At 40.8% G+C, this 26,718-nt stretch overlaps 1 protein-coding gene across 3 annotated transcripts in view; it reads left to right on the top strand.

Moving 5' to 3' along the window:
- CPNE4 (copine 4) overlaps positions 1 to 26,718 on the top strand; it is a 244,239-nt gene extending 217,521 nt beyond the window's left edge. For all 3 annotated transcript variants that reach the window (XM_049817053.1, XM_049817055.1, XM_049817054.1), the window contains exons 12-16: positions 4,466 to 4,520; positions 12,492 to 12,543; positions 17,024 to 17,157; positions 19,354 to 19,590; positions 26,153 to 26,718. In XM_049817053.1, the coding sequence (XP_049673010.1) occupies positions 4,466 to 4,520; positions 12,492 to 12,543; positions 17,024 to 17,157; positions 19,354 to 19,590; positions 26,153 to 26,284 (610 nt within the window). In that variant the 3' untranslated portion in view covers positions 26,285 to 26,718. The remainder of the gene's footprint in view (positions 1 to 4,465; positions 4,521 to 12,491; positions 12,544 to 17,023; positions 17,158 to 19,353; positions 19,591 to 26,152) is intronic.

Genomic DNA, 26,718 nt, shown 5'->3' with positions numbered 1-26,718 from the left:
TGGAATTTTCTTTATTTTGCCTCTTTATTATAAACATATTTCTTACTTTCCAGTAACACTAGGCTTCCTAGTGACAAAGAAGAAGGTATCATTATCTGTATCATACTTATTAATTTACAAAACCTTACTATTTCCTCTATTCATCTCTTTTCCTGTCTCTGCAGTACAGCTCACTGAATTCTCTCTCCACTCTGCCCCTATTAATGTATTGATTTGTCATTGTGCTTCCTCTGTTTCCACTAGATAGCTTGAAGGATAGGTGACTAAAACTGAGCAACGTTCCAAAAGGATAATATGGGATATTTTCAGAATTTATTTGCTGCTATGCATTACATTATAGTTGAGGTTACTGAGGGACTTTTCTCTAACTGGTCGTACTTCTGATCAGAAGACTGCAGTCTTGGATTCCTGACAATTCCTTTCTGTGTGCATTATTTTACATTTACCAATACGAACACTGAACCTGAACCATCTCCCTGATTTTACCTTTAGGGTATAACCTAGATCTGCTCAGTCGTTGGTGTCTTTCAGTAGTACATGCCTGTTTGACTGGAAAAAGTACCAGAAGCCATATACATCTATGCTTGCATGGCTACTCACGGCCCTTATATAACCAGGTATAAAAGTCAAAGTCCAATGCTTCTGGTTTTTTTATCTTCATGTCAAGTACTTCAGCTTTTTTGAAAATTATCCCAAGTTTTAATTTTCAAGGGAACCTATGTAAAACAGAGAACAATATAAAATGTGAAGTAGATGTGACAGAGTAATTTTGTAAAGACTCTCCCAAGCCATGATCCTCTTGATTTTGTAAATATCAGGGTTTGCAGAACCAGCTTGTTTTACCACTTCTGTGTTTCCCTCCTGTCCCTCTAGGAATCTGTCTCCAGCAGGACAGTGCAGGCAGTTTGCTTGCACGTGCCAAGGACTCTCTGGCTAGGTTTAACCAAAATGAGTCAAAGATCCTCATGTGGCCTGAGGCCAAGGACCTGACACTGCCCATGTCCTTGTATCTCAGCTTTCTTCCTCCCAGCACAAACTGGTGATGCTCAAACTGCCACTTGGGAGCAGTCGGAGGCACAGCTGTCCCCAGCACCGTGGCTGGGAAGTCTCTGGGGGCTGCTGGTTGGCAGGAGCCAACGCTATGCCAGGGAGAGTGCCAACAGTCACATCCCAGTGCTTCAGCCAGGGCCCTCGGAGTTTTTCCTTGTATAAATGAAACCCAAATGCCTGAATAAGCAAGACAAAAGGAAAGAGAACTGGTTCTCCCTTTTCTTCTTTTGGGTGAGTTTAAATTGCAAAGGAAGAAAAGAAAAGTCATTAGAGCAGATCCCTTTCCTACTGAATTGCCAGGTTAGAAAACAGGCCTGGAGTCTCCGTTGCATGCAATTCACCCTTGAGGCAGGAAGAAACCTTTTCATTTTCTGGCTGTCGTTTCAGTCCCTGGATGTCCCAGAAGCTGGGAAGCTGCTCTGCTTTCTGCTGCAAGCTGCCATGATAGCCCTGGGTCTGGCAGAGCAGCTCTGTCACGCCTCTATACCATAAGGGATTGTCCTGGAAGCGAGAGCATCCCTAGGTGCTCTTCTGGGTCACTTTTTCCCGGCTGTGTCTCAGTAGTGCAGGATAAGCAGAATGAGGGCAGCAGGCTCAGCTGCTGGGTTTTTTCTCATATGACAGTGAGAGGTGGATGGGAAGACTAGAGACGGTGACTTTGTAAAATACCAATACTTTAATACTAAGCCATTAAACTGCATACCTACTAAAGAGTGAGACCTTTATATTAGCTAAACACCTTGTTTTGTGTGATAGGAGAAAAAGCATTGCTTACATTAAAATTCTGTTTTATTCTGAAAGCTGTCAGCCACAAATTTTGAGGGGTGGTCAAGGAATACATGATTATCTTTTTTATGCAAGGGATGTCATGACTGATAATCAAAAGGTTCCCTTCTTACCTTAAAGATCAAGCTCCAGGAGCACATGGAAGTTAATTCCTTGGTCCCAGCAGCTTGAATCAGAATATCAGAGGTACATACCTAAATTCTGGAAAATAAGGAGCTTCCAAAGGAGAGTGTGGAGCTATTCTGAGTGAGGCAAGAGAAAGTACTAAGCACAGGAGTAGACCCCAGGATGCCCCTCCTCTCTAGAGTTCATGCACTTCCCTCTGAAAAGCAGCCACGTGGAGTCCCATCTTGAGGCTGTGCATGATCAAGCTTTACTCTATCGGCAATGGTAGCAGTAATTAGCACTTGCTCAAAAAGGCGATATGGGAGATTCAGACATAAAGCCAGGTGTCCTGACTGTGGTGATAAGGTATTCAGGGTGCAGAATAACAGTGGGGGCTGTGCCACTGTGGGACTGGGCATGTGGGAGTCTTGACACCAGAAGGAGAATCCAGGCTGCCGGAGGTGCTCCTTAGTGCTGTCTCTGAATTGCTGCAGAGCAGAAGATGGAGCTGCAGATAGGAGAGTGCCTACACTTGTTTACACTCAAGAAACATTGCAGTACAAACTCAGACACTGTATGGATTTAGGCATCTCCCAGGTTGGGTAATGACTGCCAACATCAGCTTTTTGGATTGCTTTATTGAACCTGGGCATTTATGTTCTACCTAAGTAAAATTCTCTTTAGTCTTTGTTTGCTCTTGCCCAAAATCAATTAACTTGCAGCACCACAGGGTTTGATTTTCTAATCCAGCCATGCTTAATCACTGATGTAAAACAAGATTTTTTTTCTCCTCTCAGATTCTTTCCTAATGGCTTCTTATTTCTTGCCCTCTAAGTGTGCGCCTGAATTCTCTGCATCTATTTATAAGGGCTTCCCCACTTCCAGAAGTGTTTAATCAAAGAGAAGGCTATCAGCAGGTGGCACGCATCAAATGTCAGCAGCTGCTTCATTTCTGACATCTCTTGGAAAAAATGTTTTATTACCATGCAAATGATGTTAGTCTTCCTTTCCAAGATCCATTGTCACACGCTGTAACATATGGTACACAGAATTGTGCTCCCAAGATTTATGCGGCAACTACATTTTGTAGCAGAACAACAGTTGTGAGAGCTCAACCATCAGATGACAGTCATCACTGGTTCCCAATGAGCTGGTGAATATTTCTGCATCTCATGGTTACTCTTAACTACAGAGAGGGCACTTATATCTGCTTTCTTTTAAACCCTTCAATTTTTCTTTAGCTTGTATCAGAAATATCATGGTGCCTTTCACAGCCTATGCCAGACAGAATAGCCCAGCAGCTTTAATGGGTGCTATTATCTTTCTTGAGTATGCCTGGGAAGCAAATTATTCAGTTGATACTTGGAGTGGCAATGTCTTGAACTACACAAAGAATATTGAAGCTGCTGGCATCTCTCGGGGATTTTTGAAAGTGCCAGTAATGGTAGTAGGAACTCAACTTTTCCAAGGGCCTTGAAACCTTTTAAGCAGAATAGGATAAACCTATGAGGGGGTTGATTCATCAGAGCACTGGAGTACAGTCCTATGACTTCAGCAGGGCTTCAGGATGTGTTTAGAGTTAAGCATATGTTTGGGTGAATTGTTAACCTCAAGTGTGTGATCAAGTGCTTTGCTGACTCAGGGACGAGACATTCCTAACAGCTTGTTGTTTTCCACTTTACCATCTGGGAAGAGGCAGCTTGACAGCACGTGGGCTGTGTGAGACATTATTGCATTTCTGAAAGGATATTAACAGCCTTGAAGTTTCCAGGTTCTCTGAATCAGGAATTTTTTGTCTCTACAGATCTAACTGGGGTAGAACAACTTCACTGTTGTGTTTGAAACCAAACTGACCATGCCACAGCATTTGCTAGGTTATCAGCCTATTCCTAATTAACATAATCATGTGTTTTAGTGGAACTGCAAAAGATGCAGGTGGAAAGCTTTACAGAACCTGCAGGTTTGGGGGCATGAAGTTGCCCCTTTTGGATATGTTAGGAAGTCTCTTTTGCACCTGGACAACTGTAAGAACCCAAATTTGCAAGCACTTTTAATTACAGTTATCTCTCCACTACACCCATTTTCTGACCTAGGGGAGCACATCTCTATTTATATGAAATAAATGTTGTTACAGGCTGTTAAGACAACTCGCCCTCATGCTGCAGCCAGGTAGTGCAAAAGAGTGGGTCATACAGACTTGTTACTTCATTTGTGAGAGAAGGGCAAGATATCTTGATCCTTTGGTATTCTCCAAATTATTTTAACTTCCCAAAAATACTAGGGGTTCACCTGAAAAATCTCCCATATCACTTCCCCATCTAGTCAGCACACCCCCCTCCTCTAATCTGATACTGTCCTGGTTTCAGCTACCCTTCCAGTCTGCCATGTTAACATTCTTGATCTAAAAGCCATTTCTGTATTGTTGTGCTGCTTTGCATTTTTGATGAATGCTTACAGAAGAACGTTAATTGTAACGAAATGCATTTCTCTGTGGGAACTTTTCTCTTTTTTTATTTTTTTCCAGTGACAAAATGTTCCCAGCCTTTGGATTTGGAGCAAGGATACCACCAGAATACAAAGTAGGTGCATAAATGACATTTTCTAGTTTCCTTGGTTTGTGAGGCACAAAATAAGCAACAAATGGTGCAGGGCAGGGCAGGAGCTAGGGAGCAGCTCCTACTGCTTGTTTTCTCTCACCTGGCTTTCTCACCCAGTGATATCTCACTGAAACCAGAAATCAAAGCTAGACTTAAAATAGTTATGTTACACCCAAATTATTTAATTGTATCGGCAAAGCTTTGTTAATGGATGCTAGTCCAGTAAGAGGAGACCTGATTTTTTGAACAATGCTTGCCAGGTATATTTTGAAGCTTTGCAAACCATGGTTTGACAGAACCCATTTTTGGAAGATGTGGTTCAGTGAGGGGCCTAATGTCCATGCTTTATGATGAAGAGCTTTAACATCTTCCTGAAAATAAAGACTTTTTAGAAGAGTTTTGCTCTGTGGCAAATTTCTGCGCCATGGTGGACATTGTCAATACCAGGAAGAGAAATATAAAAGCATGCTGGAGAGAAGTGGTATTTATAAACAAAACGAGAGTGTTCCACAGTGATGGTGCAGTTGTAAGTGTAAATCTGCAGTCTGGTAGGGCTGGAGTGAAGACAATGGAGTAAAAGAAGGAGCATCCAACAGAGAAACGCCTAAGAAGAAATAGGCAGAAGTTCAAATCCTGTGTTGCACATGCAGAGGTAGTGTGGGCAGAGAAGTAGTTCTGCACAAATAAGTAACCAAAAACTAGATGGAGATTCTGCAACTCAAATACTGTCTGGAAAAGAACAGCATTAGACTTCTGATCATGCAGAACATAGCCAAGATGCATGGGAAACAGAGAAGAAACTGAGATAATTAAACGTTAACAAAGACTAGAAAAAAGTGCTCCCAACTTGTCTCCCCTAACTTCTTATCTTCTGCTGCAAAAACGTGGTAACACTATGGACACCACAGCACCACTGCAGATCTCCTGCTATTCAAATGTTCTTTTGATGTTTTCAGTCAAAGGTATTACAAGTCATACGTATCTTTTGTTTTATTAAAGGGCAGCAGTGTAATGACTGTAATAACTCGCATCTTCAAATTTAGGTTGAATCATCATGAGAACTTCTAAGTTCTGACCCCATCATGTGGCTTTTCATTTTAATTTAGAGTGTCTGCTTTTGAGCCTGCAGCCCTAATGAGGTGATCTAACCTGCTTATAGCACGTTGGTCTCTGCACACCAGCAGCTGCTCTTTTATTTCTTCCAGTAGACACCAGAGTGCTAGGGCTGTGGAAGAAATTACTTCCACTGCCAGGGGTTTCTTAGTAATCATGAGAGCCTCCACACAACTTCAACAACATAGCTTCCTTAAAAGTCTAAATGAAAGCTGCCCAACATATGCATAGCAGTAACACAGTGAGGGAAGGCCAGAGGTAAGCAGCCTGATAAAAACAGTAGGCAAAGTAAGTGGATTGAGTGGATTCAGGTCTAATTTATGTCATGCTCAGTCACAAGCTGTAGAAGAATGAGGCCTGTAACTCACTATTCAGCATGAATCAACACTAACATTGCTATTTAGGATCAGCTGTAAGCCACTGCTTTCGGGCTGGCCATAAGCTCTAAATTTGTTTGCCGAGGTTTCCTTGGTGCACTAGAGCACATGAGAGAAAGGTGTCCGTTTGCAGTGGTGTCAAAGCAGTGCCTTGGTTTCATACTTTCTTGAGCTCCTGCCAGTACCCTGGGATGGGTGCTGGAGGGCACTATTCACCTGTCAGTTTAGTGGGATTCTAGCCTCCTCACATCCTTTTACATGCCACAAGAAAAGCAATGTTTGCTATGTGAACTATTATTACCCATGGAAAAATACATCGTCGTCCACCCCCCCACCCCCCATTTTACATTAGCGCTTCAGAACGATGTCAGTATCCACCTCTGCAGGCTCTTCATGAATGTCTTGAGGTTGAACCCCTTTAAAAATGTTTTTATATATGCTTTCTACAGAATTTCCATTTCAAGAGCACACTGCTATGTTATGCTGACTTTATTTTTCCCTCATTTCAGCTCCAAATAAAACACTTCAGCTGTTAGCAGAAAAACAGCATTTCTTAGTGGCATAAGGAATCTGTGGGAGTGAAGGATGCAAAACATGCCATATATAACATGCCATATATAACATTCCTCACCAGTCTAGAGACCCTTCATCTAATATTCACCAATATGATCCTTTTTCCCCAAGGTCTGACAAATATATCACCCTGCTCCTTGATCTAAGTAAACCTCTTAGAGCAATATTCCTCTCCTGATTTTCTATCACACAAAACTTGCAGAACGTGCTGATTATTCCACAGCAGTGTCTCCAACCCATAACTTTTTTCTGCAATGAGAAGAAGTATCTGAGAATTCTGATGTAAAATGAAGAGGTGGCAGATAATATGGACTCAGACACTGCTGCAAAAGGTCACAGTGAAGAGGAGGAAAGAAAGCTTAACCACACACACTAATCTCTTAGCAGGCAAAACTCAAAGGAACTGAAAAACCACACAGCAGCACAAAACTTACTGTTAAAATGAACAGAAAGTTAGAATTGCATCAGCCCCATGACAGGTGTATTGCCAATAATGACACGTTCTTTTCTATAGAAATATTGCAGGCTGACACCTGAATAGGTACAAAACAACTTGCAGTTTGTTTTAAGACAGTCTTGGTTATTTCTGCATTTTTAATGAACGCTTCATTCGCTGCTTGTGCTGGGAAGAGTTGCTGGAGAGAACCTCACTGCAGTTACAGTACAGCATCTTTACGATCCTAACCTGCACTGTCTGGTTTGCTGCACAGGTAAGGGACTTGAAAAGTGCCATAGTCTTTGTGATTCTTGCACTTTTCAGGAGCTTGAGGGCAAAAATATATGCAAACCTAACAAAAAAGAACTGATAGAAGGATGTGTAATGGACCAAGGGAAAAAACAGAATTTGTCACCTTATCCACACAACTTGGATTTAGACATGGAAACTGGGCAGCATGCTTGAAAATCAAGTGCAAAGGAAAATAAATGGCCAAGCTTTGCCAAGCAGAAATGTCGACAGTGTGGTCTTAGCCAGAGACACAAGCTGTCCAGCTCCCAAACTATTTGATTAATGAGCATTCTGAAAATAATAGCTTTTGAGCAATGGTTCTTTAAATTAGTTAGTGTCTTCAGCTTTTGCGAAACATGCAGGCATTCCATATTTAATTTTCAGACTGGCAGTGGCTTAATAGCATTCAATTTATTCACAGATAAATGTTCAACATTGTGCATCTCAGCATTCATGCCTGTATGCATCTATTGTTCATGGATTTTTTACAATCTCTATTTAAATTAGTAAGAAAGCATTCCTAAACGTGGCTGAATTTGTCAGATTGTTTGTCAAGTAGTCCCAGTACCATCACCATAGAGGTTTCTGGAAAGCTGGAGCTATTTGGGACAGGGAGGTTAATTTAAATGAATTCAACAATCTAGAGAGGGAAAAAAAAGATTACTAATTTTCAGAATTCAGGCATCCATATTCAGCATTTACAAAATGAATGAAATATGTGGTTTCTGAGTCAAATCAGCTTTTTATTTAAAAAATGGAAGTTCAGTTGAAGGGGTTTAAAAAAATATGGAGGCCAAAATAGAATAACATGTTTCGATCCAACTTAAATAAAATGCCTTTGTGTAGTCCAAAAGCTTTCCAGCAATTTGCTTTATGATTTTGTGGGGTTTTATTATTTGTCAGATTCCACGGTAGGGGTTTTGTTTGTGGTTTGAGGTTTCTATCTGAGACCAAAAGACTTTTTTTTTTTAAGAAATCTCAAAAATGCTCATTCATTAGGAAATTCTCCTTTCAGTCTTAATTAGAAACCTATTTAGCAAGGACCATGCTACAAGGATGAATTTCATTATATCTGAATACGAGGGAAATAAGTTACCTGCTATGTTAAATAAAGGTGACTTTTCTAATAAACTGGTCATAAGCATGTGGAAGTATGGTTATGGTTCTTGAAAGAGTCTCACGGGTGCCATCACATTGATGGACAACTGCCTTTCTATATGCAGATGCTTGTCACTGTGATGTACAGGCAATGGAGGCATTGTACAGTGGTAGAAAAAATTACTATAATCTGCCTTAGCAAAAATATTTTAGACTGTTTATGTAGTTGATGTAGACTCAGAAATGCTGTCGTCATAACCTACATCATGATGTATGGTAAAGCTACTTATTTTGCTTGTTTAGAACCTTGGAGAAGTTACCTGAGAAATAATATGTTCCTGGTGCAGGAAGTTCCTGGACAGCTGTGTTTTAATAATCCCACATCTGTGATGGTATCTGCTAAATAACTTATCTGGAGTCCTGCAGAGAGAAAAGATTAATACATAGCCAAGTGCAAGTACATATCCTTAGTTAGAGGCTTTGCGTGGTGTTTTGTGCAGCAACCCAGGTAATGCCAGGCTGATCACATGTAATCACCTCTGCACTCCAGAATTTCTCTCTCCTTTTTCACGGACTGAGAGAGGAGGAGGGCTGAGCAGAGGGTCATATTCAAAACTTAATCCAGGGTCCGTGACACACCATGGTTGTGAGGACATTCCTTATTGTAAGGCAGACTTCCACCGCAGGCCAGGGTCTACAGTTCTTTGCAAAGTTCTCTGCCAGATACTAATGTAAAGCAGTCATTCAGTGTTTGCATGGCTTGACATATTCCAGGATTTCCTGACTGTTAGATTGATCCATCATACAAACCACCGTAGTAGATTATATAAACATGCTTGCTTCTGAACAGCCAAGTGTTGTCTTGTTTCCCCAGAAGATTTCCCAGTCTTCAGCATCTTAGATGTTCACACTTTTGCCTCCTTTTCCCCAGTTCTGGGAGTGCATGAGGGCTGTGTCATTTAATACCAGAAAGATGCCGTTTGATATACCAGCTTCTGGTCCTCTGTCATCAGCATGGTTTGCTTTTCAGTCACAAAAGCCCTTGCATGTTTAATTAAAAAAAAAAAAAAGGAGGGTGGCTCATTACCTTGCACTGTTTTGAAAACAAAAGCATTGAATGTTTGAGCCAAACCATCTTTTGACACAGGTGGGCTTTACATGGAGTCCTGTCAGGTAGCAACCCAAGTTCAGTAAGGCCTTCAGTACGTGTCATGTGCCTGAAGTCTCTGCTGGTTTGGACCCTCTTGAATTTTGGCCACCACAGGGGAGACGGCACAGGGGTAGGTTGAAGCGCAGCTGGTTTTTCTTACCTGAGGGGGGGAATGACTTCTGAGCGTTTGGAGAAACGCTGCTTTAAAAATACCTGCTGTTGACTTGGCTTGAGTGATGATTTCCTGTTTGTGAACCATCACAGAGCAGCTCAAAGAACTTCTCTCCTTCACACTGTACTTAAATTTTGTGTAAATTGTGATATATTGTTCAGAGAGCATGGGAAACAAACCAATACTTCTGCACATTCATTGTGTTTCTGCTCCTGCCTTCAGCATACATTTTAACACTGTTCTTTGTGAATCAGGATGACAATGTATGAGGGCCACTTGCTTTGGGAGGATAGCAGCTGCTGCTCAGACAGTATTATTTTTTGGATCATTGTGCACACTTACTAGACTTGGGCTTTCCTTATTGGCGTGAACCATTGTCTACATTCTTCTTAAATAATAGCCTGGGTGCCATAGCTCTGAACCAGATAAACCGTTTTAATAGTGTGATCCTGAAAAAGGTATAGCAACAAAAGCATCCAGCCCATGCTTGCATGTGAGATCAAAATACTGTAGCTGTGGAAAAGATTGTGATACTCCTTTAGCTATAATTTCAAATGCATTTGGAATAAAGAATTGAAATCACACAAGAGGCACAGTGTCGGAAGAATCAGCCTGCAATACATAAACATGTATCACCATACTTCTTGCTCTTGAGATGCAGTTAATACAAAATACAGAAAGCCTAGGGGAAGAAGAAAGGCTATTGAACAACAAAAAAATCATCAGTGAGTGAAAACTCACATAACTGTTCTTGACAACTGCAACTACCTTTGGCCTGCAGCTGGTCATGAGACCGGCAGATAGCAGCTGGGCAAAGTGTGCCAAGAGACACATGGAGCAGCCGGACAGAAGGGCTCTGGAGCACCTCGGAAGCATATTTGACAGCCCTGCTCTTCTGTGCCTGCTCAGTGAGGAACACAGGTAGTGACTTTCTGCATTATCTTCCATGGCCAAGTAGGGTAGCCTGAAGGGCCCATGTAAAACCCTCTGTAAGAGGCAACTGATGCTTTTTGTAGACATACCAAATTCCTGGCTGGGCTGAGGTGGCTGCAGACTCTTCAGTGAGTTTCTCCTTCAGTCCTTTCCCATCATGGTAGAAGTCCTGCTTTATTTAACCTCTTAATAAGTAGTGGTAGGCATCACTGGTGAGCAAGGCCAGCATATGGTGGGGAAATTCAATTTCTGTATGAGAAACTCTCTTTGGCAGTAATTAGCCAACTTACACCACTTCGCTTTTACAGGAGCTTCTCTGTAATCACGTATTTGATCCATGGGTCTCTTAGTCATAGAACAGTTTCCATACTGTGCTGTGAAGTTGTCTAAACTAGCAAATAAAACAGCAACATCCAACTAATAAATCTCTTTCTGCAGATAATCCAGGTTCCATTTTACAGGGAGTAAACAGGTTGCTTTTCATATGACTAGGGCTGTTGGTACTTCTGAAGGTCCTACAGAGATCTATAAAGTCTCAAATGTGTGTAATTGGAGTTAGCTATATAAATGCCTTCATGAATCTGGAATGATATACCTGAGTTCAACTTTAAATTGTGCAAATCTCCTGCTTAAGTCTCAGCCATATCCACTTTTTGCAAACCAAAAAAAAAAAACAAAAAAAAAAAAACAAAAAAAAACCAAAAAAACAACATACACTGTGCATTGCAAGACAAAAGTTGGGCTTCATTTAAGACAATTTAAGACAAACAAGAGAATTAAGAGACTGAGCTTCAGAGCTGAAGAGAGTAAAATGAATCAAGCCTTCTCAGTGATCAAAGAAAGGAGCAAAAAAGAATCTGGAAAAAAATGCAGGCAAGAACAAACCTTACAACCAGAAAAGAGCATCTGAAGAAAGTTTCAGTCCCAACAGATTTGTACTGTGAATGCAGATCTCTAAGTGACAGACAGACAGAGGAAGCCTGGAACCTGAGATTTACATTGCCTTGCATTATTTGTGCATACAGAAGTCTGGTGTTATTTTCCCAAGCCACCGAAGATACAATACATTGTTTTATTAGAAAATCAGAAACTTCTTTGTATTCATAGTCATTTCTTTTAGAAAATAGCTCTGTAGAGCTAGACGGATTTCGAGAGAGAGGCTGGGATAGTCACTAAATTTGAGGAAAAACAAGAGTTTTCAGCGTTTTTTCTACTTAATTCCCCCCCCAGCCTCATCTACCTTCTTAACCAGCTTAGGTCCCTTATATTTCTTAGGTTATTATTTCACAGTGGGTCAGGTGACTTCCTTGATCTCTTTGGAGAATAAATTATTCTCCCAGTACTCCCATGGCCTTCAGATGAGGAACTGTTCACACCTGCGAGTGCAGGATTCAGGAGGGGGCTGAGCTTCTGCTGTCCCTGCTGAATCGCAACCTGCTTTCTCTCTGCTGCAAGCTGAGGTGCTGAGCAAGGGAGAGCTGGCATTTAAATCTTCTCAGCAACAGATCCCTCTTCTGTGCCTGGCATGGATAGCCCAATCCTGACACCGTATTTATGGGATTTCTTATGTACTTGGGTCTTTGTGCTATTTTTCTTGGTTTTGTTGTTGTTGTTGACAGGTTTGATTCCAGTTTTGTTACTTTGTTTCTGTTGGGACTTCCAGCTGGGACTGTATTTCACACTTAATAGCTGAAAGCTTGCAAGATCTCTGGTTTAACACAGAAAGAATGTAAAGGGTGTTTAGCTGCAAGTCCTCTTGGAATAATTTTTCTGACTACAGTCTTCTTCTCTTCTTTCCATTTATCTGCAGGTGTCTCATGATTTTGCAATCAATTTCAATGAAGACAACCCAGAATGTGCAGGTAATGCTCACATTAGGACAGACTGCCATATTTCTTCTGTGTGCAAAATGTGCTTGCATTTTTTATTGTATTCCCTGAGTATTATTGAAAATGTTTTTTAAAGAACACAGCCAGGATTTTCAAAACGTGACAGGCTCCAAGCTATCGGGCTTATCTTTAGAAACCTTAGAAAGTGTCACACATTAATTTCCTGAAAAATAGGTCCCTTTGAAAGTACACCACGTTGGACATTCAGGACTTGCACTTCCCCAAATCACTAGCATTTCTGAAAACTAAAGCCATGTCTTCTAGATTTGTTCCAGATCTTCAGCTACATCAACACCATAGGTTGTGCAGCTAAGAAGGGCAGGACATGCAAAAGCAGGCTGTGAACCTCAGTGATCAAAGATTCCCTCAGTCTAGAGCCAGTTCTTTGGCCAGACCTATAACAACAGTAGCCTACTAGTAGGCTACAGTAGACTACTGTAGTAGAAGGAAGCATGCTTTCATGACAGTAAATGCAGCAGGAGGCTGTTTTAACACAGTGTAAGATATTGGTGTGTTCTAGCAACAATCACTAATCCTCGATAGTTGGATGCCAGATTTATGTAGCAGATGTTGCTGTATGTCTTATATTTGTAAGTGAGGTCTGCAGTGACTGATGCTGTCTTTCTAGAATCTCCTGCCACAATTCACAGATTTTATAAAAGAGAATAACAAGACAATAATCTCTAAACAGCCTAACAAGTAATACCAGACTAACATTTAGCTGAGAGTCTTGTTCAGATGATCATTGCTGTCTAAAATCCACAGGCTGTAATTCTCCCTTATCCTTCTGCTACCATCCAAACACTGAAATGGGTTTTTCAAAATGCTTTTACTGTTCAGATTTTCTAGCTGCTTCTTTCAGCCCTTCTCAGGCTTTCTCTCAGGCATGCTTAATGGGATATGTTCAGGATGAGAATTAAGATGCCAAGAAATAAAGTGAGGAAAAGAAGAGAGGACGAGCAATTCAAGGGAAAGAGACATTAAAAGAATTTAGAGTTCATGTATCTTAAATGCAAGACCTCATGTTTTTGGTTCAGTGGGCATTCCTGCTTTGTTGTTGTGCTTGGATTGTTGGACTGCACCAGCCTCTGCAGATCATATGCTTGAAATGGAATTGGGCATAAGTCCTACAGCTGCTTGGTGTCTTCACACAGCTTTTTACATTGTTTTTAAGACATTAAAAGAAGCAGAAATTACATGTATGCATCTAGAAGTGCCTGTAAGCTTGTAAGCCAGATTGAACTTGAGATTTTAGTCATGCTGAGGGTGCGGGGATGAGGTGGGGAAGCAAAACAGACCTCAGAATGTTGTTGGGACCATTGTATTTTAGAATGTGTTAGCTTGCCTGCTTCTGAACACAGACACGTTGGTATCTACACAGGGCCTGATCTGTTTAAAACATCTCAGTTAACAATGGTCAGCATTAAGTGATAACATATTTATGCATGTAGTGTTCAAATACAGCTTCGTTTCCTAGTCTAAATGCAGGACATTTGTGACCTTCCATGTACCTCAGAAAAAAGCTCTGACAGTCCATGCAAAGAACATTTTTTTTATCCTCCCTTTGCTGCCTCTTCTGAGTCCAAGGCTAATTCTTCTATCACACTGACATTGCTATATAATGATTTGTATCGATTGAAAAGGCTGTCACATCTGTGTAGTGCCAGCAGCAGGTCAGAGGTTGGACAGACAAATGTTCTGCAAGTAAAGAACTTACTATCCAGACAATACTATGTATGCAAAATAAAATGTAACAATGGAAATGAGAAGAGGTTAAAAAAAAAAAAAAGGAGCTGCTCTGTGAGCCTTGCCTTGGCATATGTCACTTAATATTTGTTATGTATTTAAACTTTACTTGGCTCTTTGCATAAGACTCAGTTATCTGATAAGTTAACCCATCACCTAAAAGGTGTTTTAGGGCTAAGAAGACATAAAAAGATGGTTGCAGCACGAAAGAAGGCCAGGGAAGAAAATTTGCAGGATTTGCACATGCATCTATGAGATATGAAAAGCACTTCTTTGTCCTAAACGATCCCTTTTAAAATAATATCCATCTGAATGAAAGCAAGAAAAGGAGACAGACCAGAAAACATGTTGTTTAATCATCTGCTGCAGCTTGCTCATCACCTGCCTGTCATGGACGCTTGATTAGTTCCTACTGCCAATTCTTCTGTGATGTTTTCTAGATGCTCTCACTGTATTAGATGACACGGGGAGCAGTAACACCAGCATGTCATGCAGAGAGAGGATGCTAGAGTGTGAGGGAGATAAAGTGCTTAGTGACCACACTCTTTTTCCTTGTAATATTTAGCATACTTGACAGAAAACAAAGGAAAATTGCTGAAGAGTACCTTGCTTTAAACCAAAATACAAAGATTGGATCCAATATAAAAAGTATGTGTCTAATTTGCTTTTGAGGAATGAAATCCCTTTCTTTGTGGAAGTAGTGAGCTTTCGCTGGCACAAGGTAGTGTGAAGCATCACTCTACATTGAATAAGGACTGTGTATTGATATGAAGAACACTGGAATTCATAAAACACAGATATCCTCACATTTCCTCCCTTGTTACCATTTCCACTCTTGAAAATGTTAGTATTTGTAGCCTTATATTTATAGTACATTATATTTATAGTCTTATACTTAATATTTAGTCTTTATTGTCTGAGGAAGAAAGTGACAACCTCTAATCTGAATGAATGCTTCTTCTACACATGCATGTACTCTACATGCATCTTAAACCCATATATATATGCATACAGTGTATTTCATAAGAGCTATTGAAATTGGATTCCAATTGAAAATGTAAAGAGTTGAATTGTGAAGAAAAATGCACATTGGCTCTCCCTAAAATAAAGGAGTCCAAGAAAAGTAAGCCACAAAGTAAGCCACTCACATATTCCGTTGGATTTGGATATATAAGGACAGTAGATACTACTAAAAGATATTAATCTGAGATAACGAACAAGAAATTATGTTTCTAGAACATGTTTCTTTCTAAGATGAAAGCAACTTTCTGACATGAACTACACTAAATTTGTGTGGAATGCAGGGAGTGAGGTTTATCTTCTACTATTTTAATGCATACGAAAAAACTACAGTGTATCTTGTCATCATCACAGGGAAGATTTATGAGGCTTTCATGCAAGATCAGTAAGTATATGTAATGAAATCCTTAGCAGGTTTAAAATTGGGAGTTAACAAAAGGTCAGTTTTGCAATATGTAATTTAGCCACTGGAATTACCAAGGGAAATTTTGTAACATTACTTTTCATTTTAGCCAATCATAGCTATAATTGGAGCGTGTTCTTTTGTCTGTGAGCACTGCAATGGAAAAATATGTTTGTAGCTATCTATAAAGAGAGAAGACTGCATTCTCCACCATTTTTTCGCAGGATGTTCAGGTGTATCATTGTAAAGCAATTACAACTCCCTGTGATTTGCTAGTAACTGGTCTGCACCCATATATCCAGTAAACATGGTTGAGTAAAATCTCATGAGTGAGCTAGTCTCAGTGCAAACTGAAACTGGCTTAGGGTCTTATTGAAGTAATTTCATTCTTCAGCATCCTTTATATAGCTCTTCAGTCTATCACTTTCTTTCCAACTTGAGACCTCTAATCCTTTAGGTCTGGTAAGCTGGGAGTTCTGAATGTGGAGGCTAATGTGCACCACTTCAAGAAATCCTTCTTCTCAATGATTGAAAACACCAATTTCCATTCTGTGATCTGTCAAGTGTGTCAGCAGAAGTCTGTTCTCCCTGGTCTGGCTATATATCCTGAAATGAAAAGCCAAAAATAGCTAGTTCTCCATCAAAACTTCCTGACTAAAGCTCATTTTTCTGTAGACTGCAAAGCATCCTGCTGTTTCTTCCAAGATTTCACAGCTTTTTGGTCTTAGTCGAATTCAATCTGTGAGCAATTATGCAAATTCACCCTGAAAAATTATTTTCTTAGCACAGGGGAGTCAGGTATTTGAAAAGATGTTTGAATTCCTTGACAGCTCTAGGTTGTAAGTACAAAGGGCAAACTTGTTGGTAACTACCACAATAAACAGATAAAAATATTTATCTGAAGAGGAGGAGAGAGAAGTATTGAAGTGTTTTTAATTTGTGCCTGCCCTTTTAGCATGAATCTTAGCTGGTGATCAGGAAGTGATCACTTACACCTTGAACTGAGAAGGATGGGAGCGATGGCATTGCAAGCTCATACCTAGAAAATAGACATTAAAAACTGCTGGGAAGGAGAAGCATGGTATAATGAATTATATATTACAGACTAGATTCAAGGCAGCTAGAGACAGCTTCTCAGAAATTATCTGAAGTTGTTAGTCCTTGCTAATTGTGTGATATTTTGAATTTATTCATTAAGAACCTGCCTTTTATTTACATTTTAAACAAGCACAATATTGGTGATGTACCACATTTATTTGCCTTTTGTGTGGCTTTTCATGCCAGGAATACAAGGTGTTGTGGAGGCTTATCAGAGCTGCCTGCCCAAGCTGCAGCTGTATGGGCCGACAAACATTGCTCCCATCATCCAGAAGGTGGCAAAATCAGCATCAGAGGAGACCAACACCAAGGAGGCCTCGGTAAGGGCATAATGCTGTTTGGCTTTTTTCTTGTCTTATGATGTATCTCTTGTAGACCATCAAAACAAGGACTTTTCATGTGTGGGAATCATGCCTTCACAGTTTTCTCTAACTGCCTTCACAGAGGGCAGTTTTGAGTCCGTGTCAGCTGGAGCAGTGTATCTAGCCTTTACAGCCTCAATAGTCACAATTTTAAACTCTTCTCCCGCTGTTCTGTTTCTTGCTTTTAGAGCTATTTTACTGTAACACACCCAGTTCTTCACTGTGGAAACATAAATGGCACCACTAAGGTTACAGAAATGTAGGGGCCAAGCCCTGAAAGTGTTGATCATACAAGAAGATGAGTTCAGATTATTCCCTATAGATTACCCCATTTCAAGTCTCCTGCAGAGGCTGTACTAAAACGTTTTTATTCAACTAGGGGATTTTTACAACCATTCCTTTGAAAACTACAGTGATAGAGTTTTCAATTTGCTATGACTGACATGGAGTATTATGTGCCTTTTAGAAATCAGGAGACAAGTCTGTTAGCCTGCATCTGATACAAAATCTGTGACAGATTCTTGGGCTAAAAGGCTTAAGCATAGATGGTGTTTTAAATGTACATCTTTGAAATGGATTAGGCTTATTTTTCTCCTGCCTTCCAAACAGAATGGGAGAAAGGGAGAATGAGAGAATTGGGGAAAGTACGTGAGCGAGGAGGTCTGAAACATTTACAAGAGCAGTGCTGTTGGAGTCAAGGATGTAAGAGAGGACTTGTATACTGCAGCAAGATAAATGACTATGTATAGGAACAGAATAGAGCTGTGCATTGGCATGTATCTCATCACCAGGCCTGGAGCTTTCTCTAAGCTTTCTTCATGTGCTGAGCCTTTTTTAAGTACTATTAAGGCAGCAGTTCCCAAATATTTCTGTTCATGAGTCTGGGCTTGTGATTGTCACTCCACTGCTGTTTCCAGGATCTTGATACTATTTAGGGCCCCAGTCCTAAAATGGGGAATTGATATGTTTGAATTTCCATACCCACCTAATCCTGAGGTGGCTCACTCTGCTCCCAGTGCTGCCTCTGAACGAGTATGTCATATTGAATAAGTTGCTTCATTCTTCCAGACCTAAGCTTCTCCTCTTTCTGTTTGAAAAAGAAATTAATTTATAGCATGAGTCTTCAAGATAAAGTTTTCTCCCTGCATGTTTTGTTTTATTCATGGCAGGAGATAATGAACAGAACGCTGTGTGAGTTTATATAGCTGTGTATACATAAACCTTAATGATGTTTTGTGTGTTGGTATTGCCTGTGCAGAGTGACCAAATTCTGTGACCTGTTCATTTTTCCTATTGATGCACATTTGTTAAATGACTCCAGCTGCCTAACAATTCATAAAGGATCCAAGTGAGAGTCACTCTTCCCCATTACTAAGTGAAGATGTCATAGCCCATGGTCCCAGTCCAGTGGACTTGGGAGTTTTGGGAAAGAAATGACAAGCACACAAAATTGCTTGCTCTCCTCTAGAGAATGAGAAAATCTCTCTTCAGGGCTTTGTATGAAGTGTTTGAAAATGGACATATTCCTCCCTGCGCATGCCCTTGCTCTCCTCAGGGACGCCATTACTCTGCAGAATTCAGTAGGCCTGCCATGTTGTGGTGCTTCTCCTACAGGCACCACTGGATCACCCTCCAGTTTGCAGACGGCTGCACCCATCCCATGTGCCTGTTAGCAAAAAGTGCTGTCATAACCTCCCTGACAGCTCTGCTACAGGCTTGTAACGCTTCAATACCCCATTCCTTCCTGCCTCCCACTGGTTCCCAAAGGGAAAAAAAAATGTAATTGGAAACTGTCAGCAGAAGTGATTGTGCAGCAGATGGAAAATAGGGCTAGTGAGGATCTCAGGACTATTCCAGACTTCCAGCCAGAGTCCTGACTCTCCCAGCCCTAGCAGCTAGAAACCCCGTTTTCTACACTGTGCATGCCTTGGCTCCCTCCAGCCCCTGGAAATTACCTGAACTAGAGCTAAACTCCAGAAGAGGACAAATTAGTAGCTGAGGAGGTTTGGATGGGAAACACACTTAACCTTTGAGTCACTATTTTAAAAAGTCCATGAGTGAGTTACCAGAAGCACTTTTATACTGGAAAACGGCAAGCAGCTTTGGAAGATTAACTAATGATATAATTTTTCACTTCTTGTCCAACAACTTCAGCAATATTTCATCTTGCTGATTCTGACGGACGGCGTCATCACAGACATGGCTGACACCAGAGAGGCCATTGTCCATGCCTCTCACCTTCCCATGTCAGTCATCATCGTCGGGGTGGGGAACGCCGATTTTAGTGACATGCAGATGCTGGATGGTGATGATGGGATCCTGAGGTCTCCCAAGGGCGAGCCTGTGCTTCGAGATATTGTCCAGTTTGTGCCATTTAGGAACTTCAAACATGTAAGCTGACTTTTCCATCCATTCTGCAGAAGGCTGAATGCATGCAACATATAGGGAACAGTCTCCGGGGCTGGGCCTAACTTTGTATGGGCATGAAGTGTTTAGTAATTCTATGGCATTATTGTGTCAGAAATTGAGAGAAAAAGGAGTACAGAATGAAATGTGCTTCATTAGTGAGCTGGTGAGGGTGGGGAAGGAAGAGATGGGGCAGAATCCATGTGCTTCTTGTGGTGCCAGTCCTTACTTCCACTTTCTCCCTGATTTTAGTTTTGTTGCCCCTCCTGACTTATCTTTCCTGGTGTCTCTCTTCCATTCTCTTTACATCTGTTCTATTAGGACTACTGTATTCTGCTTTCCACCCCTTCATTTCCACAGGCAGCTGAAATGGCTGTGAATTTGTACTCACAGTGTTCCCCGGGAGTCTGTTTCCTTATTGAAATTTAGGTCCCTGAGTTCTCAAAGGCAGGACTATCCACCCACAGCATCCTGGTTGCCTCCAAACCCTTTCCCCAAATTCTGTACAAGAACACAACCAAGAAAGTGGTGTTACTAAGAGCTTCAGCCAGCTGTTCCTGTCTGAGCCCACTGTGGTGTAGGGAACACTCTGTAGGAGAGGAAGGGACAGACCCAGCGTTAAATTGCCAAACTTGAAATAATGCCTTGGCTATGTACTTTTCTCCCCAGTCACCTGCCCTACATTGCAGCATCTGTCCCAGGGACTTTTTCGGCAGCTGGGTAGAGACTGTGTTCGCCCACAGAAGGAGCTTTCCCACACACAGCCAGGTTTTTCAGGGCCCTTTTCCTCCATATGGAGGCATGGCATGGCCACTGTGTTCTGCAGCGATGCTGATCACATTGCTTTCTCTCTGTTTTTCCACCTCCCTTCCTTCCCCTCATTCTTTCTGTTAATATTGAAGTGGTTCTCCAGACTGCTTTTTTGCTCACCTTGGTGTCTAGGAAGCATATCCTCAGTATTTGATTTGAAAATTTCTTTACCCCACAGTGTAACTGACTCTTTCTCCTCATGAGATTGCCCTTTCCAATCCACTCCCATACGCTAGTGAGCCTTGGATCTGGATATGTCACACAGAAGTTTTCAACTCTGGGTTGGTTTTGGTCTGCATATTGGTTGCAGCGCTTACATTTCTTCAGTTTTTCTAGGCTTTTTGTTACCACAGGAGATTTCTTTTTTCTGTTTGCTACTTCCAAAATACCTTCATTTTATTTTCCTCTATCTCAAGAGTTGTTCTTTTCTCACTTCAAAATACAGTTTTGCCATATTTGTCTTAGATCTAGACACACTTCTTTCACTCTACTCAACTCCTCAACTCTACTGAGGAGTAAGAGAAACAAACTTGTTCCTCTTTTCCCTCTACCTTTATGTAAAAAATGGATCCTCACAGGAGGTGAACTCCCCCTGAGCTATTAGTTTGGTGACACCATGCCAAGTGGCTGCAGATTTGCCACTGTATTGTAGATACATACATTTCTATGCTGACAGTGCCACCCAGTCACCTATCTACTGCAAAAAAGTATGAGCACGACCTGCTCATAGCTTGTGATTCTCCTCATCAGATAATCACAAGTGCGTAGTGCTGCGCTGCACTGTAGTCTATTGTAAAAGAGTCGAGAGGCAAGTTATTTATGGGCTAGCGCTAGACCTACTTTCAATTAGTTGAAAACCCGTTTCTGCAAGAAACTGGCAAAGCCAGCTGCACTTGTTATTTTTAGTTTAATTTTGTGATTTTTTAACGAAGTTGAAATCATCCTTGATTGAATAGATTAACGCTGACAGTTGCAGTTCTGGGCACTGAATATATTGTGCCTCTGGTGTTACTTGTGAGTGAGTTTATGTGTGATTTTAATCGCTAGCATTGGTCAAATGACAAGCATATATTATTTTTAGCTGTTTTAGATTAACTTCCCCAGTACTGGGAGAGGATAGCAACCTTAAAAATTTATTGCTTTTGTTAAATAGTGATATTTTTCTCCCCCTTTCTCTCAGTGGCACAGATAATACAGACATAGAGGTAGATAATTGTATTTGCTGCATCAGAAAAGTCAATATATCTTATACGACTTGATATTTAGTCTGTTTATTGTGATCTTTCAGCATTTCAACAAATGTCAGTGTAATGGATGAGTGCCCATATCAATAGCCACTTCTGGCTGAATTTCTTTATTGTCATATCTCAAACAATGTCTCTCTCTTAACAAAGTGACATTCACAGCTATCTTGCTTACTTATCCTCAGCACAAAAAAAAGACCTTGCCTTTTGCATCAACTAGTGAAATAATTTTTCATGGGAGAAATGAGTGTAATGTTTTGATTCAAACTTATTTTTCCCCACAGAGAAATGCGGATTTAACACATTTGGGTGATTTTTGTCAGATCAGTTCTGACCAAACACAAGAGTTACCATAAATCAGCGTATTACATTTGACAGCTTTAAGTAAAAAATGTATTTAGTCAAAAACCACATCCCTTTTGTCAATGTACCTTGTGTTTAGCTTTGGTATTTAGGTCACTCAACTATTAGGCAGAAAAAAAAATGTTGAAGGACCTTTTTAGAAAGACTACAAATCAAGTTGTATAAGGTTTATAGGTTTTTCTGATAAATCAAGTATTTATTTATGCCTAAATCTGTATTACCTCTACTACTGATGGAAGAAGGGAAGAAAATGTTATTTGTGAGCAATTACTTTTTGTTTTGCTGGAACAGTAAACCAAAATTCATTTGGAGTCAACCCAAACAATATTTTTTTTCATTACTTCAATTCTCAGGTCAGCCTGGAACTCAAAATCTCATATCTATCCAAAGAAATCAAAAATAATCTATCCAAAAGCTGCCCCTGTGAGAAAATTGAAAGGAGGGAGAAGGAAGTTGTAAAAATAACCTATAGAGTGAATCCCCTATATTTTAATTTTGACTTCAGAGAAGGTTCTGATCCTGCACAGCACTCATATAGGCATTTAACACATTTCAATTTGTTATAATTATTCACATACCTAAAACCTCACATCCACTCCAACATTTTACTGGCTCAAGACCCAATATAGACAGAAAGCTTTATTATAGGGGTTTAATCTCCTGCATGATGTAGTGCATCAGGAGTACTTCAGTAAAGTATCTTATCTTTTTTACTTTCTTTAAGGAATATCTTTGAAGCTATGAAAATAATAATAAATGTAGTATTCTTGGCAAATCCTGTAGTTGCAGAGGCTTGATAAAATCAAGGTAATCATTACTGCTTAAAAAAATGTCCCATTGTATAGTGGATGACATGCAGTTCACTACAGGGGAACATAACAAACAAAGGGAAAGTATTTTCCTTGAACCCAACTGAATTTCTTCTCTCTATAATGCTCACCACCCCAGCAATGTGAGTGTCCTTCACCTGAAACTGTAGAACTGTGATGTTCACAATCATTGAAATGTAGCTGAAGAAAATCACCTGTCTCGAGCCATTCACAGGCACATTTTAAGAGCTGAAATTCTCTGCCTTTAGGATGCATAATATATTTACTGTGCACAAATCTGATGCCACAGGTAGATTGTATTCCACTCTGCATTGTATTTAATCATAAAGGCTAACAACTGTGACTTAATAACACATATATCACAAATGATCGTGGAGAGCACAGCTCTTAGCCACTGCAAGGAGCAATGTTTTGCACTATGCATTGTAATTAAAGATTAAGCATGGTGAAGCTATAGAACTGAATCAACAGTCATTTGTAATATACACCAATTATCATCATAGGGGATTATTTTCCTGCTGCTGGCCGATTTGAAGTGTATTAGCCATCAGTTGAGAGCTATTCATCTTCAGGTGTTTATTGCTAGGATGCTCTTCAAGCAGAGCAGTTAAACAGTGGAGAAAACGTTACAGTAAAACATTGATGTACGATCTATGTTAAAAACACAGTGCAGGCAACCCTTATGCAGCACTGCTGAACTGGGGCTGTTTTTTAGCTCAGAAGTTACTGGGTCTGATTCTTACTCATACAAATGCTGCTTTGCACCATCTGGTCTAGAAGTGAGAGTGCTTTACCACCACAGAAGTACATAAGGTGCAGGTGGCCCAAGTCATCAGACAAGAAACTGCCCCAAACACTGGTTTTGGGATGCTCCCTGCTAGAAATAGCCCCAGGACCGACAGACATCACCGGCACGACGAAACTCAGTGAAGCAACAGTTTTCCGTGTTCAGACTGAAGCCAGCTACCCCAGGGCAGCTCTGTGTGGGGCCACACATTGTGAGACTGTGAGCACAGTAAATGTGTTAGCTTAAACCTCAGTGAAAGGCGATTTACTTAGCATGCACGCTGGGCACGGAGTGCATAGCTCAGTTGACTCCTCAGGTAGTGGTGGTTCAGCTGTGCAGCTGAGCCCTGGCAGAGCCTGTTCTGAAGGGCTGACCCTTCGCTTGGGAAGAATGGATGTGGCATCAGGAGAGAGAGAAGTGGCGGCGGGAGGATGATGCAGGGGGATGAATGTCAGTCCAATGTCCAGACGTGTGGACTACACGTGATCCAGAGAAGCTGGTGGCAAGTGCTCCCGCCCAGCATTTTTAAAGATAGAGCAGAGTGAAGTTTCCTGATTGCTGGGGCTTGTGTGTGCAGCAGTGGCCCAGGACGCTTCCCCCATTCCCTGTTTTTACTCTTTATGTAGGGTTGTATTTTTGGTAAGATGGCACGGAGGCGGGCTAAGGTATATACAGCTTTGGCACACTGGGAAGGAGATTAAAAAAACAGTAATTCTCAATAGCAACATAGAAATCAGCCATTTGCCTGACTCTGAGGGGTATTTTCTGCTGATTTCACTGAGAACAGGTTTAGGCAAGAACAGGACAACTGTGGAAAACCATACACTTCCCTCTGAAGGATTAAAATACATAGGTTCTCTTACTGTGTAACACCTGAGAACAGTTCCCACTCTGTCACACAAAGCATGGGCTCTGCTTTGCTAGTTTGTTCATGCAGAAATGTTCCAGGCTTTTTTGCCTGCACAAATGTTTTGGTATAAATGTCACAGTAGGGAAAAAGCGGTCCATTTTATCTGTTACTAATTGCATATGTGACTCAAAATACCAAAATACAAAAAACCAGTTTTGTTTCTGGGTTTGCTAGCATTATCTTTGTATTTGTAGTATTATAAGATTTGATACTGGAATTTATAATAGCCCAGGGGCTTTCTGCACCCCTAGATTAGCCTGCCTATGAATAGTTTACCATTTACATCCTTTGTAAGCCTAATTTTAAGACTCTAAAAGGATAAGGATCCCACCCCATGAAATAGAGTAGGGCAATAAACAGTCAATACAACTACTTTGTGACATGGTAGTTTTGAAACCTGGCTGACAGTATAACAGACAGTGAGGATGGAAGTGTTCATTAATGTGGGAAAAAGTACTTGCTGTGCAGAAGAAATGCGACCCAGCCACCAGTTGAGTTCCAGTGCATCATCTGAGCTGCCATGTGTGATCCATGTGTGCTCCATCTGGAGGTAAACACATTAGTTTAAACCTCTCAAACTGGCGGTTAAGCATTTGCATTTTTACTGCATTTTTGTGGTGGGCTCAGAGGGAACGTGGTCAGGCAGGCTGGCTCACCGGGGCTTGGAATCAGCTGTACCTAAATACTTAGAAACAAGCAAATCCAAAACACGGGGCAAGAGGGTGCTATTGGGCTGCATGGGAGAACAGGAGTCCAGTTTTGTCACTGCTGAATTCAGGAAATTCAGGAAAAATCTCTGCAGCACACGCAGGTAACAGTTGCCCACAAAACAACCACAGGCCCCACTGCTTAAAATGAAGCATTGTCAGGGTGCGAGGCAGCAGCTGTGTGTTGCCAATGGAGGGCATGGTTTCTCATTGCACTGAGGAGTAGCCCTCCTCCCTGCCTGGGGTGAAAGCCAGTGGCCATCTCCCTATCCATCTCTACATTTCAGGGTCATCAGTTCTTAAGTCTGGTTGACACCCACCATTGATAGGTTGCAGGAAGAGCTTTAAAGCCTCCACAAAGCCTAGGACTGAAGCTTTCTCTTGACTGCGGTTTAATGCCAATGAAAACAAAGTATTTTTTGTTGAATTCAAAACTTCCCCAGCCATTAAAACAGCATGTCAGATCCTGAAGAGCAGAATGGTGATGAAGGCCTCCCTTTCCCAGTGATGTCCTTTCATATTCAACTTGAAGCTCTGCAGGGTTACTCACTGAGTGCTGATGAATGAAGTCTTTGCAGCCCTTTTCATTGCAATGTGGTGCTCTCCCAGAGCACAGGGAAGTTCAGCTACCCTGAACTTAAAATAGTCCAAACAGACCTGAAAAACATGCAGAGCACTTTTGGCTTTAGTGTGCTTTCAGGCAGCCACAGCTACATGCCCAAACTGACTCATAAAATGAGTTTTCAGCAATAGCGCCACTCACTTTGAGTCTTTTCTGCCTTCCATTTCTGTACCATGCTTCCTACCTTGATCTCATGGCACCAGTGCCTCTAAAACCCATGGCACTTCCAGCAGAGAGACAGGTTAATGCTTTTGTTTTCTACCATTTCCTGCAGGCATCCCCAGCTGCTCTAGCAAAAAGCGTTTTGGCTGAAGTTCCAAACCAAGTCGTGGACTATTACAATGGCAAAGGGATAAAACCAAAATGTATGTCAGAGTACGAGTCTTCCAGGACACTAGCTCCATGAACCTGCCTGCACTCTTTTACAAAATTAAAAAAGAAAAATGCTACTGTCTACAACTACTGTACTTAAAAATGAAACAAAAAATAGCACGTTTTGGTGATTTTTAACTAAAATAACCATTTTTTTTTTGCATGTGTAGCCTAAAGGCTTAAATCTGTTAAGCAGTTGTATTGTTGAAAACTTTTTATGAGAAAAAAACATCCAGAAAAAAAAAAGTGAACTCTTTACATTACAGCATGTTGCCTTGAGATAAAAAGTTATCTGTATCTGTTTTTTATACAGGTTTGTTGAAATTTTGCTAAATTTCTTATCTTTACACTGTAAAGCATTTTGAAATATTTATTGAGAGTTGATAGCCAAAATGTCTTTGGTTTAATCTGCTATGAACTGAGAGAATTTTTCAAAATGGCAGATGCATGAACTGTATTTTGCATGTT

Source organism: Accipiter gentilis, chromosome 14 (assembly GCF_929443795.1).
Source record: "Accipiter gentilis chromosome 14, bAccGen1.1, whole genome shotgun sequence".
Classification (NCBI taxonomy): Eukaryota; Metazoa; Chordata; class Aves; order Accipitriformes; family Accipitridae; genus Astur; species Astur gentilis.
Note: the sequence above shows the minus strand (reverse complement) of the source record. Positions and strands in the feature narration are given on the sequence as shown.